Source organism: Electrona antarctica (assembly GCF_951216825.1).
Source record: "Electrona antarctica genome assembly, chromosome: 7".
Lineage (NCBI taxonomy): Eukaryota > Metazoa > Chordata > Actinopteri > Myctophiformes > Myctophidae > Electrona > Electrona antarctica.
The window spans coordinates 7885533-7900443 of record NC_136812.1 but is presented as its reverse complement, the minus strand read 5'-3'; the positions used below and the strand labels follow the sequence as shown (position 1 = coordinate 7900443).

The 14911-nt window shown below is 43.7% G+C and overlaps 1 protein-coding gene across 4 annotated transcripts in view; it reads right to left on the bottom strand.

The window, feature by feature from the left end:
• The window catches only part of nos1apa (nitric oxide synthase 1 (neuronal) adaptor protein a), a 235550-nt gene that overhangs the window by 95906 nt on the left and 124733 nt on the right, over positions 1 to 14911 (bottom strand). For all 4 annotated transcript variants that reach the window (XM_079506287.1, XM_079506286.1, XM_079506288.1 and 1 more), the window contains one exon: positions 3317 to 3458. In XM_079506287.1, coding sequence (XP_079362413.1) covers positions 3317 to 3458 — 142 coding nt within the window. The remainder of the gene's footprint in view (positions 1 to 3316; positions 3459 to 14911) is intronic.

Below are 14911 nucleotides of genomic sequence, written 5' to 3'. Positions count from 1 at the left end.
CTGTTTTGTGTGGGGACTATGGATGAAATTTAGCATCTTCGCTAATTCCGGTGTATTACATTACATTTAGTTGTAATATTTGGTTGTAATGTTCATGAATATGCTTGTCCCGTCGAAATAAACAAAGTAAAGTAAGTAAACTAAAGCCTCAGACCTTCATTAGCCGCACGTACAGTCTCACAGGCCTATCAGGGAGAGTGAGAACCACAGCCTACTAATACCACCTTGAGACAAATGGCTTTCTGGAGCATTTCAACTACACTCTGAAAGGAATGCTGAGGAGGACATTTGTGTCAGAGTGGAAAACGACTGGGACAAACGGCTGCCATTTAATGTTGTTTGCATACCGTGAAATCCTCCAGGCTTTTCACCTTTTGAGCTGCTTTTACGCCCACCAGTAAAGTACTTTCTCATTTTAAGAGTGTGCGAGCAAAGAACAAAATAAATCCCACTTCGCGGTCTTCGCTTGCTCATTAAAGAAAAAATAGTTTTAGTCATTTCAGTCCTTCGAGAATAGACCTTCTTTCCGGCATCTATTCTTCAGATGCCTGAATACTGTAAGGCCCTTGACAAAAATGTACGAGTTATTTAAAGGACAATTCCATGCTAGAAGGCTTTCTTACCTTTATTTGTAGTTGTTACGTCCCCAACAAAGAGGTCCAGGTGTTATTTTGTGCAAAAGTGCATTATTGGCTATTTCCCCTACCATAAGCCCTCAATGAATTTCAAATGCAAATGCAGAATGAATAACGGTCTAGGTATAAAAAGGGTTGAAAACCACTGTTTTAGATAATCACAATTATTTTGTCATACCACGGCTTAAGTTTGTCTGATTCCTAAGCGGTGAAGCAAGTGCCTCACTTGTTCCATTATTCAGAGAGCTCTGCTCTAACCCATTCTGGGCGGGAACCCCTTTTGGTGTTTTAAGCATTATGTTATACTTTAGCTATTGAAAAATAGCAGATCTACAAGCTCATAGCGCGCCACCGAGTGGCGCGTTATGAGCTTGTATGTCTGCTATTTTTGAAAAATCGGGAAAATGTGGCCCAAATCTTTGAAAATATATTCTTTCAGAGTGAATTGTTTTTAACTCAAATCTTTGCTTCTGGGGGGGTCCCTGGACCGACATATTTTCTGATGTGGGTCGGCGGGCCAATTTCATATAGTTTCTGGGGTCCTTGAAATGACATTTTGAGCACCACTCATTCATTCCCTGAAGAAGGCAACTTGTTGCCGAAACGTTGGAAAAATAAAGATTTTGATGGCATCGTGACTACGAGCTGTGCGGCCTCTCTCCTTTTTCAGTTATATTTTGAGCACCACTGACATAGAAACATAGGTATTTCAGAAAACTGTCAGGATTTAGAATATATTTTCTAAATGTCTAAGTCAGGTCTAAATGGGCTACTCTCCACCTCCTGTATGCCCTTCTCCTCCCATTACCAGGATCATTAGCCCAAAATAAATTAGCATCCATATAAGAGCCTGCTTGGCTCCTAATTGATTCCCTGTGCTTTCACACATACTATTATATTATAGTATTATGAAATCCGTAAAAAAAATGCTGCAGCAATTACTGTAGCAATTTCTGTTACAACAAACAATTACCATCTGTTTATTTTCAAACCTTTGGAAGCTCTTGTAATAACAATGTTTGGATCATTTTTAAACCATTAAAAAGGTGTTAAAAAGTATTTAAATTCTTTGCTGTCATCTGGGGACCCCCCACAGAATCCCACCGCTTGAGAATCACTGTGCTAGAAGAGGAGTGTGCCTAGTCTGGGTCTGTAGAGTGTGTAGATATTGTGATGGCGAGCCAGAGGTGCATACATGAACTATATCCTTGCTGTCAGGCGGAAACCTTGGATGTTCAAAACTACTACTTGTCCAGAAAGTTGAATTTTGTTTCCCAATGGATCCAATGGAGTTATTATTAACACTTTGACGGCGGCTAATTGTTTAATCCAGGGTTCCACCACGCGTAATACGCTAAACCCGCTATTTGTTTAATGCGTTTAATTCGCCGTTTTAAAATAATTTGTCCCGGACCTGGTGACGAGGCCGTCACGTTATGATGACGAAACCGGAAATCAAGTCATCCTCTGTGCTGCTAGGGCTTCTGGGAAATTGAGCCCAATGCATGTGAAGGGGTTTGTTTAGACTACAACATGCTGTGCAGGGTGGTTTCGTTCCATTGTCATGGCGGCTGGTTTTTCTGATCAACAACAAACCATCACTATTTTTCGCCGGATTTTTGTGGTTGAAAGCTGCAAATACTTTGGCGTATGCTCTAAAGGTAATAAAACAATCTCGCCAGCGTAGAATATTGGATTAAAAAACAGGGAACGCGGGTTATTCAGTAGAACTGTTAAGTCACAAGCTCTTGCTAATACTTTTCAGTTTTCAACGCTCACAAAGCAAAGCAAAAGCAAAAGCAAAGTTACTATATTTACCCAGGGTAACTGGACTAAGCATCAGATACTTGTTTACAGCCAGACCCTGCTCATAGAACATTTCATGGTAGTGGTTCAATGCCTTGCTCAAGGGCACTTCAGCGGTGGTAATTTTAACGTGCCGGTCCGGGGATACGAACTGGCGACCTTCTGGTATCAAGACCGCTCCGCAAACCGTTCGGCCACCGCTGCCACAATAAAATGTGTTGCATACTGACACGTTGTGAGTTTGGGTGACACTAGTATAATGAAGTAGGGCATTCATTTCCCCCCCAAAAAAACATTGAAATATGGAGATATGAGGTCGATATGTCTATACTGTAGCAGGTAGACACTTAAAATGATGTTTCATGAGTGCATTCCACTGTTATCTTGCATAGTCACTCCACTCTGTCTGCATCCACTGAAGCCTGCTCCATCTCAAATGAATATGAGCATGTTGTTGTCACCAAACAGAAATGCCTATCAATCAACTGCAAAGGTCACATTTTGCATCGTCTAACAGCTGCAGAGGAAACAGAAGAGCACTTCTCCAAACCATCCTCTTGGGGAAGAGCGATAACTTGACGGTGATTCACTTTGAAGTGAACCGCGTTCAACAAAAGGTCTTCAAGCCATGCCTGTAGTTATGGAGAACTTCTAAGTGTACCCTTTTGAGTTAGACTTGCGTGCGTGCGAGAGGGGGAGAGAGAGAGAGAGAGAGAGAGAGAGAGAGAGAGAGCAAGAAAGTGAGATATTGTGTGCATGTGAAAATGGTGTGTGTGTGTGTGTGTGTCTGTGTCTGTGTCTGTGTGTGTGTGTGTGTGTGTGTGTGTGTGTGTGTGTGTGTGTGTGTGTGTGCGCGCGTGCGTGCGTGCGCGTACCTGTGCCCGAGGAGTCATTGCATATCTTTTCACTGTTGCCGTCCTCCTGTCCATCGGCGCTCTGGTGTGTGTGCTGCAGACTGAGTTTATGACACACTTCAAAGGCCTGGCCCACTGTCCGCACGATCCGCATGGCCTGACTCTGAGGACGAGAGACACACACACAGAGTGAGCAGGGGAGAAAGTTCAAAGGCCTGGCCCACTGTCCGCACGACCTGACTCTGAGGACAAGAGACACACAGAGAGTGGGCAGGAGAGGAAGACAAGATGGAGTCTATGTTGCTGATAACGTCAGTCTTGCCTAAATATGGAGGGGTGGCAGTACTGAGAACATAGATTATGAATTCACGAAGTGTGAACAATATTGACGAAAGACATTTGGCATGAACGGTTCAGCGCGCACACACACACACACACACACACACACACACACACACACACACACACACACACACACACACACACACACACACACACACACACACACACACACACACACACACACACACACACACACACACACACACACACACACACACACACACACACACACACACACACACACACACACACACACACACACACACACTCTCTTTAAGTTGGCAGAGAAATAGAAAAATAAATAGAGAACGAAACAAAGATGAAGAGAGAAGATAAAAGAGCAAAAGAGAGAAAAGTTTAGTTCTTTGGAGCTGGATCTATGCAGCGTGTGCACATGTGCGTGCGTTTGTGCGTGCGTGTGTGTGTGTGTGTGTGTGTGTGTGTGTGTGTGTGTGTGTGTGTGTGTGTGTGTGTGTGTGTGTGTGTGTGTGTGTGTGTGTGTGTGTGTGTGTGTGTGTGTGTGTGTGCGCGTGTTTGCATGCATGTCCGTATTTCTCCTCTCTCTCTCTGCACTGCCGTTAAGAGGCAGGTCGGGTGAAACCATGTGGGTGACTCAGTCCGTTATCAACCTTCTGCTGTTCAGCTCCTCCGGAGAAAGGCAGGAGAGGAAGGGAGCGAGAGAACATTTCATTACAGAGCATCGAGGCCTAGCCCTCACATGGAGAAAGGCAGGAGAGGAAGGGAGCGAGAGAACATTTCATTACAGAGCATCGAGGCCTAGCCCTCACATGCTATTGATCCATGGCTTGAACCAGCATAGCACTATTGTTGTTGAAGCCCCAAAACACCTGAACAGCTCACTGACTCTCCAGACACAACTGTTTTTCAGCCCCTCAGCCCGACCCCCCCCCCCCCCCCCGGGTACATTGCCCATAGTTGAGACTAAAAGCCCAAACTATCACCAGAATGTTATCTGGCCCAATATCAAAATAAGCAATACACTATATTCATCTGGGCTCCATATTAAATTGAAAAGTGGGAATGCAGGCAGCAGGTGGTGCTGCGCCTGAGACTCAGATGAGAACAGGGCATTGGCTCACACCCAGAGAACTTTTGGAGAGTGAGAAAAACATCCTACAGTATCAACTCTGGCATCTCCAGAGCAGCACTGAGGTTCTGCAGCAACATTAGAACATTACTGATCCCGGTGAGGCTGTTTTAGTATCGTGACCGGCCCATATTCACTCCAAATGACTTGATCGGTGATCAGCAATTTACTTGATCTGGATAAACTAATTATTTATATCAATTATATAAATAATTAGTTTATCCAGATCAAGTAAATTGCTGATCACCGATCAAGTGGTATAAAAGCCAGTCAGATATAAAGTATAATATTGTTTTGCATCTTTGTGACCGGCCTAAACATTCTCCCCTTCCTCCCCACACACATGAACAGTTTTGATGTGGATTTTGACATATAGTAATTTTGGAAATATAAAAATTTCCCCATGCGCATAAGATCGGTATTGGTATCGACCGATTGTGAGAAAATAACAATCAGTGATCGGGATCGGTCCCCAAAGATCGGAGCACCTCTACTGTTTGGTGCTGGATTGCCAGCCAGAGATATGGCAGGAGTAGGACAGCCACCTGTCCAGGAGTAGGACAGCCACCTGTCCAGGTGTAGGACAGACACCTGTCCAGGTGTAGGACAGACACCTGTCCAGGTGTTCTGCTCCGTGGGTAGACGGATAGAGATGGTGAAACCCACAGCGTTCAGTTCATTCCACCCTGATGGTCTCTCTCAACACACTCTCATCTCCTCATCTCGCCACACATCCACACATTCAATCCATATTGTACGTGCAAGGAATACCCTCTTTCACATCTGGAGAAGACACTCTCCTGGTGTACAATAGACTCCTTTGTTAGCCTCTCCTCAAGGCTGTGTTACACAATTTAAGCTCTAATTCAGCCACTACTCGAGCAGGGTTCAGCACCATACTTGTATGACTCAGTGGAGAGAGTATTTAACATTAACAGCATTTAACATTAGTACTCATAATGTGGGCGGCTGTGGCTCAGGAGGTAGAGCAGGTCGTCCAACGATCCCTGGGTCGGCGGTTCGAATCCCGGCTCCTCCTGTCCACATGTCGAAGTGTCCTTGGGCAAGACACTGAACCCTACATTGCCTCCAATGAGTCGGTCGGTGTAAGCTTGCCACCATTGGTGTGTGAATGTGGGAAGTGAGGACGCTGGCGTCAACTGTTCGCCGCTTCACCTCCCAATGTATGAATGAATGAACCATTGTAAAGCGCTTTGAGCACTTGGAAAAGCGCTATAAAAATGCAATTCAAATGCAATTCATTATAATCACATATAGGGTTTGTTTATGGTTATGTGACTAGTCCGAGTCACAGTGACGTGGCCGTGGCCTGCCGGCAGACCACCAGTTGGCAATGTTAAATATATGCCTCGAAAACAAATGCAGCTCGAGATTTCCAGTTCCAGATGTGAAAGGGTACGTTGGGCATAGTAGTGAAGCTTTGTCAATCCAATAAGCATTAATTATCATCGCTGGGTAAATAATTGGATGCTGATTTGCTTGACAAAAGCTTCAAAATGATACAATCTGTGGATGAGAATGGGATGCCTCTCTCTGTCCAATTATGCTCACAACACTACCCCTTGTCTCTTTGTACAGTTCAATGCTTCAGGATCAGGTTTGTTTTCCACACGGCACTGGTTATCTCTCCTGTTTTGTTCTTGTTCTCTCTCTCCATTGTCTTCACTGTACATTCAATATTTCTACCTCACATTGGCTATCTTGCCTGCAATAAGTGCTTTCCTTTGAGGTTGTTCCAGAAGCACAAACATAATGGAGACAGGTGTGCATTGTGTGAAGAAAACATTCCAGACCGACAGGATCACGGCCAGGGTGCCGGCCCGGTTCCAGCGAGCCGCCCCACGTCCGAAACGGTAGAGAAATGACAGAGTTACCATGTGGGGCTCCCTCTACTGTACTGTACTGTCACTGTACTGTACTGGCACACCCGAAATCATCATATATACAGTTAATATGTGCGTGTGTGTTTGTGTGTGAGTTAGGTTGCGCACAGGTGGTGAAAAACATCATGCTATTTTCGTGCTCATACCCACCCAGCCATCCACACACATAGCTCCGTAAGGGAGTGGTTGCACCACTCAAAAAAACAAGTAATATAATATACCACCAACATTCCACCCATGCCTTCTGATCCTACGAGTCACACAATGCCTGATTGAAACCACAAGCTACGTAGGTATTCCAGCACACCTCAACCTCTATGTTCACAAGCTGAAAACTCCTGACCAACCAACTGGCCATAGCTTCAGTCATGGTTTGATGTGGTTTAACCATTAGTATGGTTACGTTTAGACATGGGTTTGGTATGGTAAGGGTAAAGACCAGGGGCCTGTTTCACTAAACTTGGATTAGGGATTAAACTGGGATTTAACCTGTTTTAAACCTGTTTATCCTGGATCAGCGATTTACCGGTTTCATGAAAGCTGGTTAATCTTGCCAGATTAATTTAGTTAGTTAACCTGGTTATGTTGATGCTTGATTCTGTTTCATTAAAGCAATGCCACATTAGTTACCATGGAAACTAATGCTGTTGACTTAGCCTGCTCCGGACGAAGCTAACAGCCAGGTTTAACCTAATCCTGATGTCTTTACTGTTCATTAAGCAGTCAATCTGATCACAAACCAATGATTTTTTGCCCACACTTATTCAATTATTATGGGTTTATGTTTATGTTGCCTTATTTTTATTAATCTGCATTAAAACAACATATTAGTACATTGCCATTGAAGAACTAATTTAAACTCTATACAAAATCAAAGAACCATATGGGCTGCAAACCTCATGACAGTTTGTGAGTTTGTAGATCAGCTACTTTTGGTAAATGTTCCCACAGAATAGGTTTGCGGCGGTGCAAGTTGTTAAGAATCAAATACATCCCCTTATTTTTTTGTAAAAGTGAGAACATTTTCACAACACTAAATGTTATACAACATATTACCATTGTTACATTTCACGCACCACGCCTGGTTTTGGTTTAAATCCTGGATTAGTTAATCCAGATTTTGTTAAACAGGCCCATAATGGGTAGCTCCCAACATCATAATAGTGTTTCCTTTATCAATTTCAGCTGATGGCTGAATATATCCATTGCCAAAAGACTATTAAAAATTGCTCGTCAAACTTTCTGTCTCTCCTTCACCGCTGCCTGTTTGTCTCTCTTCTATGATCTCACGCCCGGAGCCTCCGAGTCCCCAAACTCCCTTCTATTCACACTCTCTCTCTCTCTCTCTCTCCATCCTCTCTCATGCTCCAAGTCTCTCTATCCCCCACAACAATAAGCATGGCGCCTGCTGAGATCATCATTCACACTTTGTGATAAAATCAAATTTTATCCAAAGCGTTCTACATTATATTCCTAGATTGCCCACAGATGTTAGATACTTTCAGAGCCCATTCCGAGGCAAACAATAACGGCGCCAACAACACAGAGGAGGGACAAAGGATCATAAGACACAAGAAAAGAGTAAACAAGGAGGGAACGTTGAGGGAATTTGGTTCTGATTAGAAGCCTCGTTCCTCTCCCCTTCTTCACATGCCTCACTCTCTCCTCCATTGTTTAACCCATTTAGACCTGAGGACGATTCTACAAATGTCTTCTAAATCATGACAGCTTTCTGAAAAACCCTGTTTCTATGTCAGTGTCGCTCAACCTTTTTCATGTCAAGGACCGCCAGAATTATCTGTATTTGGCCGCCGACCCCAATCTTCAAATAAGTTCCCCCCTCCCAGAAGCAAAGATTTGAGTTAAAAACATTCGCTCTGAAAGAATATATACAGTATTCCAGATTTGAGCCATAATTTTTCAAAAATAGCAGATCTACCGCGCTATGAGCTTGTAGATCTGCTATTTTTCAATAGCTAAACACCAAAAGTGGTTCCTGTCCAGAATGGGTTAATCTTTCACTCAATCAAGTTCTCCACACTATACACCAGGGAACGAGAAGACAAAAAGGTGTTATGAAAAAAAAAGAGGCTGCAATGGCGAAATATTACCTCCACTTCTGTTAGACGTGGAGAGCAGTTGGCACAATAATGTTGCCCCTAATGTTCACAAAAGGCTTTCATTTCTTTGAGAAGATTACAAAGAGGCGGTGAGGTGGAGGGGGGGTAATTTATATTAATGAATGGAAGGGTTTGTATGTGTAGTAAATGATGTGTATTGCCTATGACAGGGGTTGGCAGCCTTTTTGACATGCAGTGCCAAGTTTTTATTTTCTTGATAGTCAGTGTGCCATATAAACAGTGAGTTTACTGTAATTGTGACATGATATCAAAATGAAATATGTCCCACTGATTTTGATTGTCCATAGGCTGTATTTCACCGGAGGCGGTCGTGAGATGTACGGAGATGAAGTCTTGGCGCCGCATGAAGCTGGCTGCCTGTAAAACACTTCAATTTCCCCTCGGGATTAATAAAGTATCTACAGGTATCTATCTATGCAACTCCTTGGGAACACAAGGAGTTGCATGGTGACCCTTTGGTGTGGTTTTTTGGGCCATTGAATTCCATGTGTTCACTTGGGACAACTTGGGACGACGTGGGTCAACAGGACATATCACACCGCTGGGACAACGCTAAAACCGTCTCGAACCGGTGGTTAGGGCTTTAGACTCTCTCTCCAGTGAGAGTTAGGAGTTTGAATGAATGTACATAGAGAGTCATCACCCTCCCCTGTGTGCGAATGTCGGCACCGGTGCCTATGGTTGCCATATCATAGGCCTTAGTTATGATATGTCACTATGTCAGTGACTCTTCTGAAGCATTAGCTTGCTTAGTGGGCTAAACACTAAAGGAGAGGACAACCCCATATACTCTAGTCTATCCCCCTCTCTCTCTCGCCCTTGTTCGAGGCTAGGGCCAATACAGCCAGCGGATGGCCAGCCCACATTGTCCTAATGACAAGCTTTGTCTGCGTAATTGCTATGCCGTTGTACCGACACCGGATGCCAACGCACTCCCTCCTTCATTCAGCCTATGCCAATTAGCAAGCATTATGTTTTCACATACTGTCATTAGCAGTGACACGGTTCAGGTCTAACTGTGAATACAGAGAGACAGAGAGAGAGAGAGAGACAGAGAGAGAGACTAGAGTGGAAAGGATCGTTAACCTGAGATAGGGTTAGGACCTTCGCTGAGTCAGTGAAAACTTGTCTTCATCAGCAGCGTGTGCAGAACAGCTTCATGACCCTTCCTTCACAAGACCCTCACTAAGTATGAAAGTAGGTGTGGGCCACAGGCTTACCGTGTAGTCCGCATGCAGCCTTATTGAGCTGAACTAAAGAGTATGAAATGAGGGTCGCTCTTATCATCGTACAATACATCATCATGGGGTAAAATAGACACTATGCCGATTTGCTCAGACACTATGACATAAAAGTCTCCATTCATTGTCAATGGGAATTTAATGTTTGTGTAGGACGGAAATCTACACTAATAGCTGAATATACTGTAGGAGGGGCTGCCTAGCGCCCCTCAAAAAAGAAATAGCTCACTAAGAACAAGACTGTGGGATTTTCTTAGTACTGTAAGTAAGTATGAATGAATGAATGAATGAATGAATTAGTCTAACGTCTTGTCGTTAAGATCCATCCCTTACGGGATTATAAGACACCAACAACACAAATAAACAATATCAAGTTCACTTCCCACACAGAAGCTACACAAAGTATTTGATAAAAACAAAAACAGAACGGAAATAAACCAAAACATAAAAAATATATAAAAAAGGGTAAGTAAGTAAGTAAGTATGCCCTACTATTTACAGACAGTGCACCACTATTTTCATTGTCATGGCTGTTGCTGCAATGACGCGTCTATCATTATGATACTTCATCATTTCATTTCTATGCTGATGATGTACAGCTTTATCTTCCTTTAAACACCAATAGTCTGCTCACTGACCCCGTTCAGCCACTCCTCAACTGCCTCTCTGACATTAAAAGTTGGACGGTCAATAATCTTCTCACCCTCAACGAAAGGTAATCATTTTTGGCAACAGTCAGCCCCTTCCCTTGACACCTTGAGGGGTCAGTGCTAATATCCACTCATCAGTAAAGCAATCTGGGTGTGATGTTTGACAATAACCTTAAATTCAATAAACAGATCAGCTCCATGGTCAAAACTAGTTTTTTAATCAACTTAGTCTCGTGGCCAGGATCAAGGGCTACCTTTCCCGACCTGACCTTGAGAGGGTCATCCACGCCTTTATCTCATCAAGGCTCCATTATTGTAATGCGCTATGTAAGGGATGATATCTGGCTAGGTGGTCATTGTCGGGAGATAATTCACCGACTTAACCACCAAGGCGAAGCGGAGGTGGTTCATCACCCTGAAGGTGAATTATATCCTGACAATGACCACCTAGTCAGATATTATCCCGCTTATTACATGGCTACCTACAGTAACATAAATTAATACATTGACCCAAAACACAACAAAAAAGTATTCCATGAGTTCGCACTGGCTGCGTCTGCCCAGCTACAGGGCTGGAGCACTGTCGGAAAACAAGGAAGTGAGTTGATCAAATAGAATCCATTTTCGGGTACTGCTTTGTCTATTTCTCGCTCCTTAGAGGCCTTTAAATCTTTACTTAAAACTCATCGTTTCCCCCTGGCTTTCAATGATGTTTGACCTAATTAACCTGTGTAATACTTGTGTTGCTTTGATGTTGTTTTACTATGCTGTTTGCTATTTGTAGTTGTTTTACTATGCTATTTGTGTTCAATTGTATGCTTGTTTTATGATCGTGTACAGCACTTTGGTTGACCTTCTGGTCTTTGTAAATGTGCTCTATAGAAATAAAGTTTGATTTGATTTGAACGATTATTCTGCTGTATGCCGTAAACAAGAAGAGTGGAGACTCAGAGGAGTCTTATTCAGCCATGAAAAGCAATTATTAAATTGAGAGGAAATTGCCTCTCTGACCACTAATTATAATAAATCAGAGCTTGATCAGCATCAGCAGGAGGCATCATCAGCCTCACATTTTCATTTTCGCAGTTGGGTAGAAAACCTTCCATCTCCAGATTTCATCCCTTTATGTTGCTTTCTTTCATAAATTAATAGAGGGTATGCGCATGCTGCATGCGTGCATACCCTCTATCCACGCATGCACAGGCCTGGACTGGCCACTTGGTGTACAGTCCAGGCCAGAGCCATAGAGTAAGACAGAGTTACGACAACTCCGTTCACTTCATGGGGCCAGTCCTCTTCTACATAGACTTCTATTGGCGAATAGTGACAAAGGCCTGAACCGGAAGTTGACGGAATGCATTGGAGTCTATGGGCTTTATAGTGACAAACGAGTTACATGAACCACGTGTTACATGAACCACGTTGACCGGGCTGTTTTCTGCCCCCTCAATTTTGTAACTCTGTCTTACTCTATGGCTCTCTGGCCCGCTCTTGCTTTAAAACATTTTTTGGCACATGAGGGATGTTTTTCAGTGTAAAAGTGGTGGTATTAGGGCTTGTTTGTTTGTGTGTGCCCCGACAGAGCGGGGAGGTAGAGTATCTGCTATCTGCTTGCCCGTTGTGGTGGGCCGGTCTGGGCCAAATGTCAGGGCCGAATGTTTTGACCCAGTCCAGCCCTGCGCATGCATAAACTGACTGGCAAAGTGAGTTTAACGTAATTTAATTCAATCAGATAGAACGTTTCTGTTTGGATGTATGGGCTGTCAAGGCCAGAAAGTCGTTTTTTGCACTCAGTAGGCGTTCCCGCATAACTTCCAGGTATGATGATGATGATGTCACGCGCATACCCTCCATACTGTTATGAGTTGCCCATGTCTGTGTACTCCAACTTGAGATACAGTGTACTTGATATGTATACTGCCGGTACTGTAGCATACTTTATAGATAGGCTATGAGAGACATCTCAGCGGCAGCAAGGTCAGCCTTGCTGCAGTAGGCACGTTACTTGGTCTCATATCTTATTGTCACGTCATTATGATCCAGCACTATATATGTTTCCTGTTTGTGTAATAAACCTTGTGAACCTTAGCGTGATACTGTCTCGTGTCCGTTATTTGTTCTCCCGGGTACCCGCCGCCGCAGTCGCCGTACCAAAGGAATACTTCAACCGGATTGTCACACACCACCCAGCCTGCACACACACCTGTCAGAACCAGACGAGGGTCCAGTACTTAGAGATTACAACACATACCCTATTTTATATGTCTCCATATGACAGTATTGCACAAGAGTAGCAAAAATAGCCGATCTAGCAACTCACAAGCTCACACAGCGCATGTCGTGAACAGATGCTCACCTATAACTTTGGACTGGTATGTGCCCAAAAAGGTATAGCCAGCTTGAAAGTGGTTATTTATGCGTTTGTGTTTTGTAAATATTTAATCAATCAAAAAAATATAATATTTGTTGGCTAAATAGTAACTACAGTATTTTTTTTCTTCCCATTTTCAGAATAGTAACCATTTAGGAATACAGTACAGTACAGTACTACAAACTAAAGATGCTGCTGTGAGCCGAGGAGCTTGAAATGACCAGACTTTAAATTAGCAGACGTCAAATTTAGAGTATCTGGTTACAGGGCAACCACCCAGAGAGGCCGACCCATTAAACCTAAGACACAGTCTCATCACCACATCACAAACTGCTCCCATTAGAAGGGTTTATGTCGTCGGGTCACTGGTCCTGGATCAGAACCCTGTAACCACTAAAAAGGACACTAATTCACAAACAAAACAACAACAACAACAATCTGAATGTGTACGAAGTAATTAAAGGACCGCACGGTCACAAAAGTTGACGGCAGAGATATCCAAGACAAGTGACATTCTCATTATCAGGTTTAATGGCCTGGTACTGTGTCTCATCATTTTTATCTTAATGTGCATCTCTGTTCACGCTTGGCCCCGTTAATGTTTCCACGCCACATTGGTTAAGATACAGGATAGCGATTAGAGGGAGCGTGGAATTATATCCTTGGAAAGCATACAGCAATATACTGTAGCATTAGGATTCTGCAAGCCCAAAACACTGATGGACATGATAGCACTCGCAACATTTTCAATCACCTTCAATGATTAATGACTTGTTCACACGCTGAATGTGTATGTTATAGCATATAATGGCCTCCTAGTGAAACAGAGCAAGGACATTCACTTCCACTAAACCTAACCACCAGGAGCTGGACTCAGAGCTGTCTCATTACCCATCAAGGTCAATCAACAGCTATTCTGACCAGCGGTGCACAGGTGAGGTAACGATCTCATCCTTATGGCAAAGGCCTCAGGAATGGATTTTTCTGTTGCCAGGTTACCTAAGTATAAGCCTTGTAGCACCATGGGGCCCATAGGGCAGGAGCCTATCTCCTGTTTCTGTAGCGTGAGGCAGCTTGATGTACAAGTACACGCCCTGGACATGATGCTAGTATGTCACAGTTACCCCTAAACCAACCCTTGATGCGGAGTGTCAAGCAGGGAGGCACTGGGTTTTTCAGAGTCTTTGGTATGACCCGGCCGGGGATCGAACCCCGACCTCCCAGTCTCAGGGCGGACACTCTAACCACAAGGCCACTGAGCTGGTGCCAGGTTGCCTACAGTTATTTAAAACAGTTCCTCTCGTGTGTTAAAAAAATCACACCTGTGTGAAGTGAGGGGCACTCTTATCATTATACATTATACATACATGAACAACTGAATTTATGTGATTGGTTAGCCGATTTGCTCGTCTACATTCTTTGTCAATGGCAAATATTGAGACGTGTGGGAACAAAAGCTGTAAAGGCCCCTCAAAAAAGAAGGGAAAAAAAGAGGCAAAAATCTATCTAGGGTAAAGAATGATGAATCGTCATGACTGACGAGACGCATGTCGAATTGTCGATGCCACATGTATAAGGAGAGGCTTGAGTTTAAGCTCCCAGTGTTGAAAGCTGAGCTGGCCAGAATCCAGTTTCATTCAGACTCAAGAGGACGTGCCATATCTTCCAAGAACAGAGAGATATTACATAACACAATGCACAGTACAGCTCTCAGCCCAGACAATGATGTGTCCTCTGACGAATTCGGCTGGTGGTCACTAAGTGTACCTGACGAAGGCCAGGTCATTAATTAGCCTGCTTTACACTGCCACGTGGAAAATGGGAGGCAGAGAATGAGAGTCTCTTCACAGCAGTGAAGG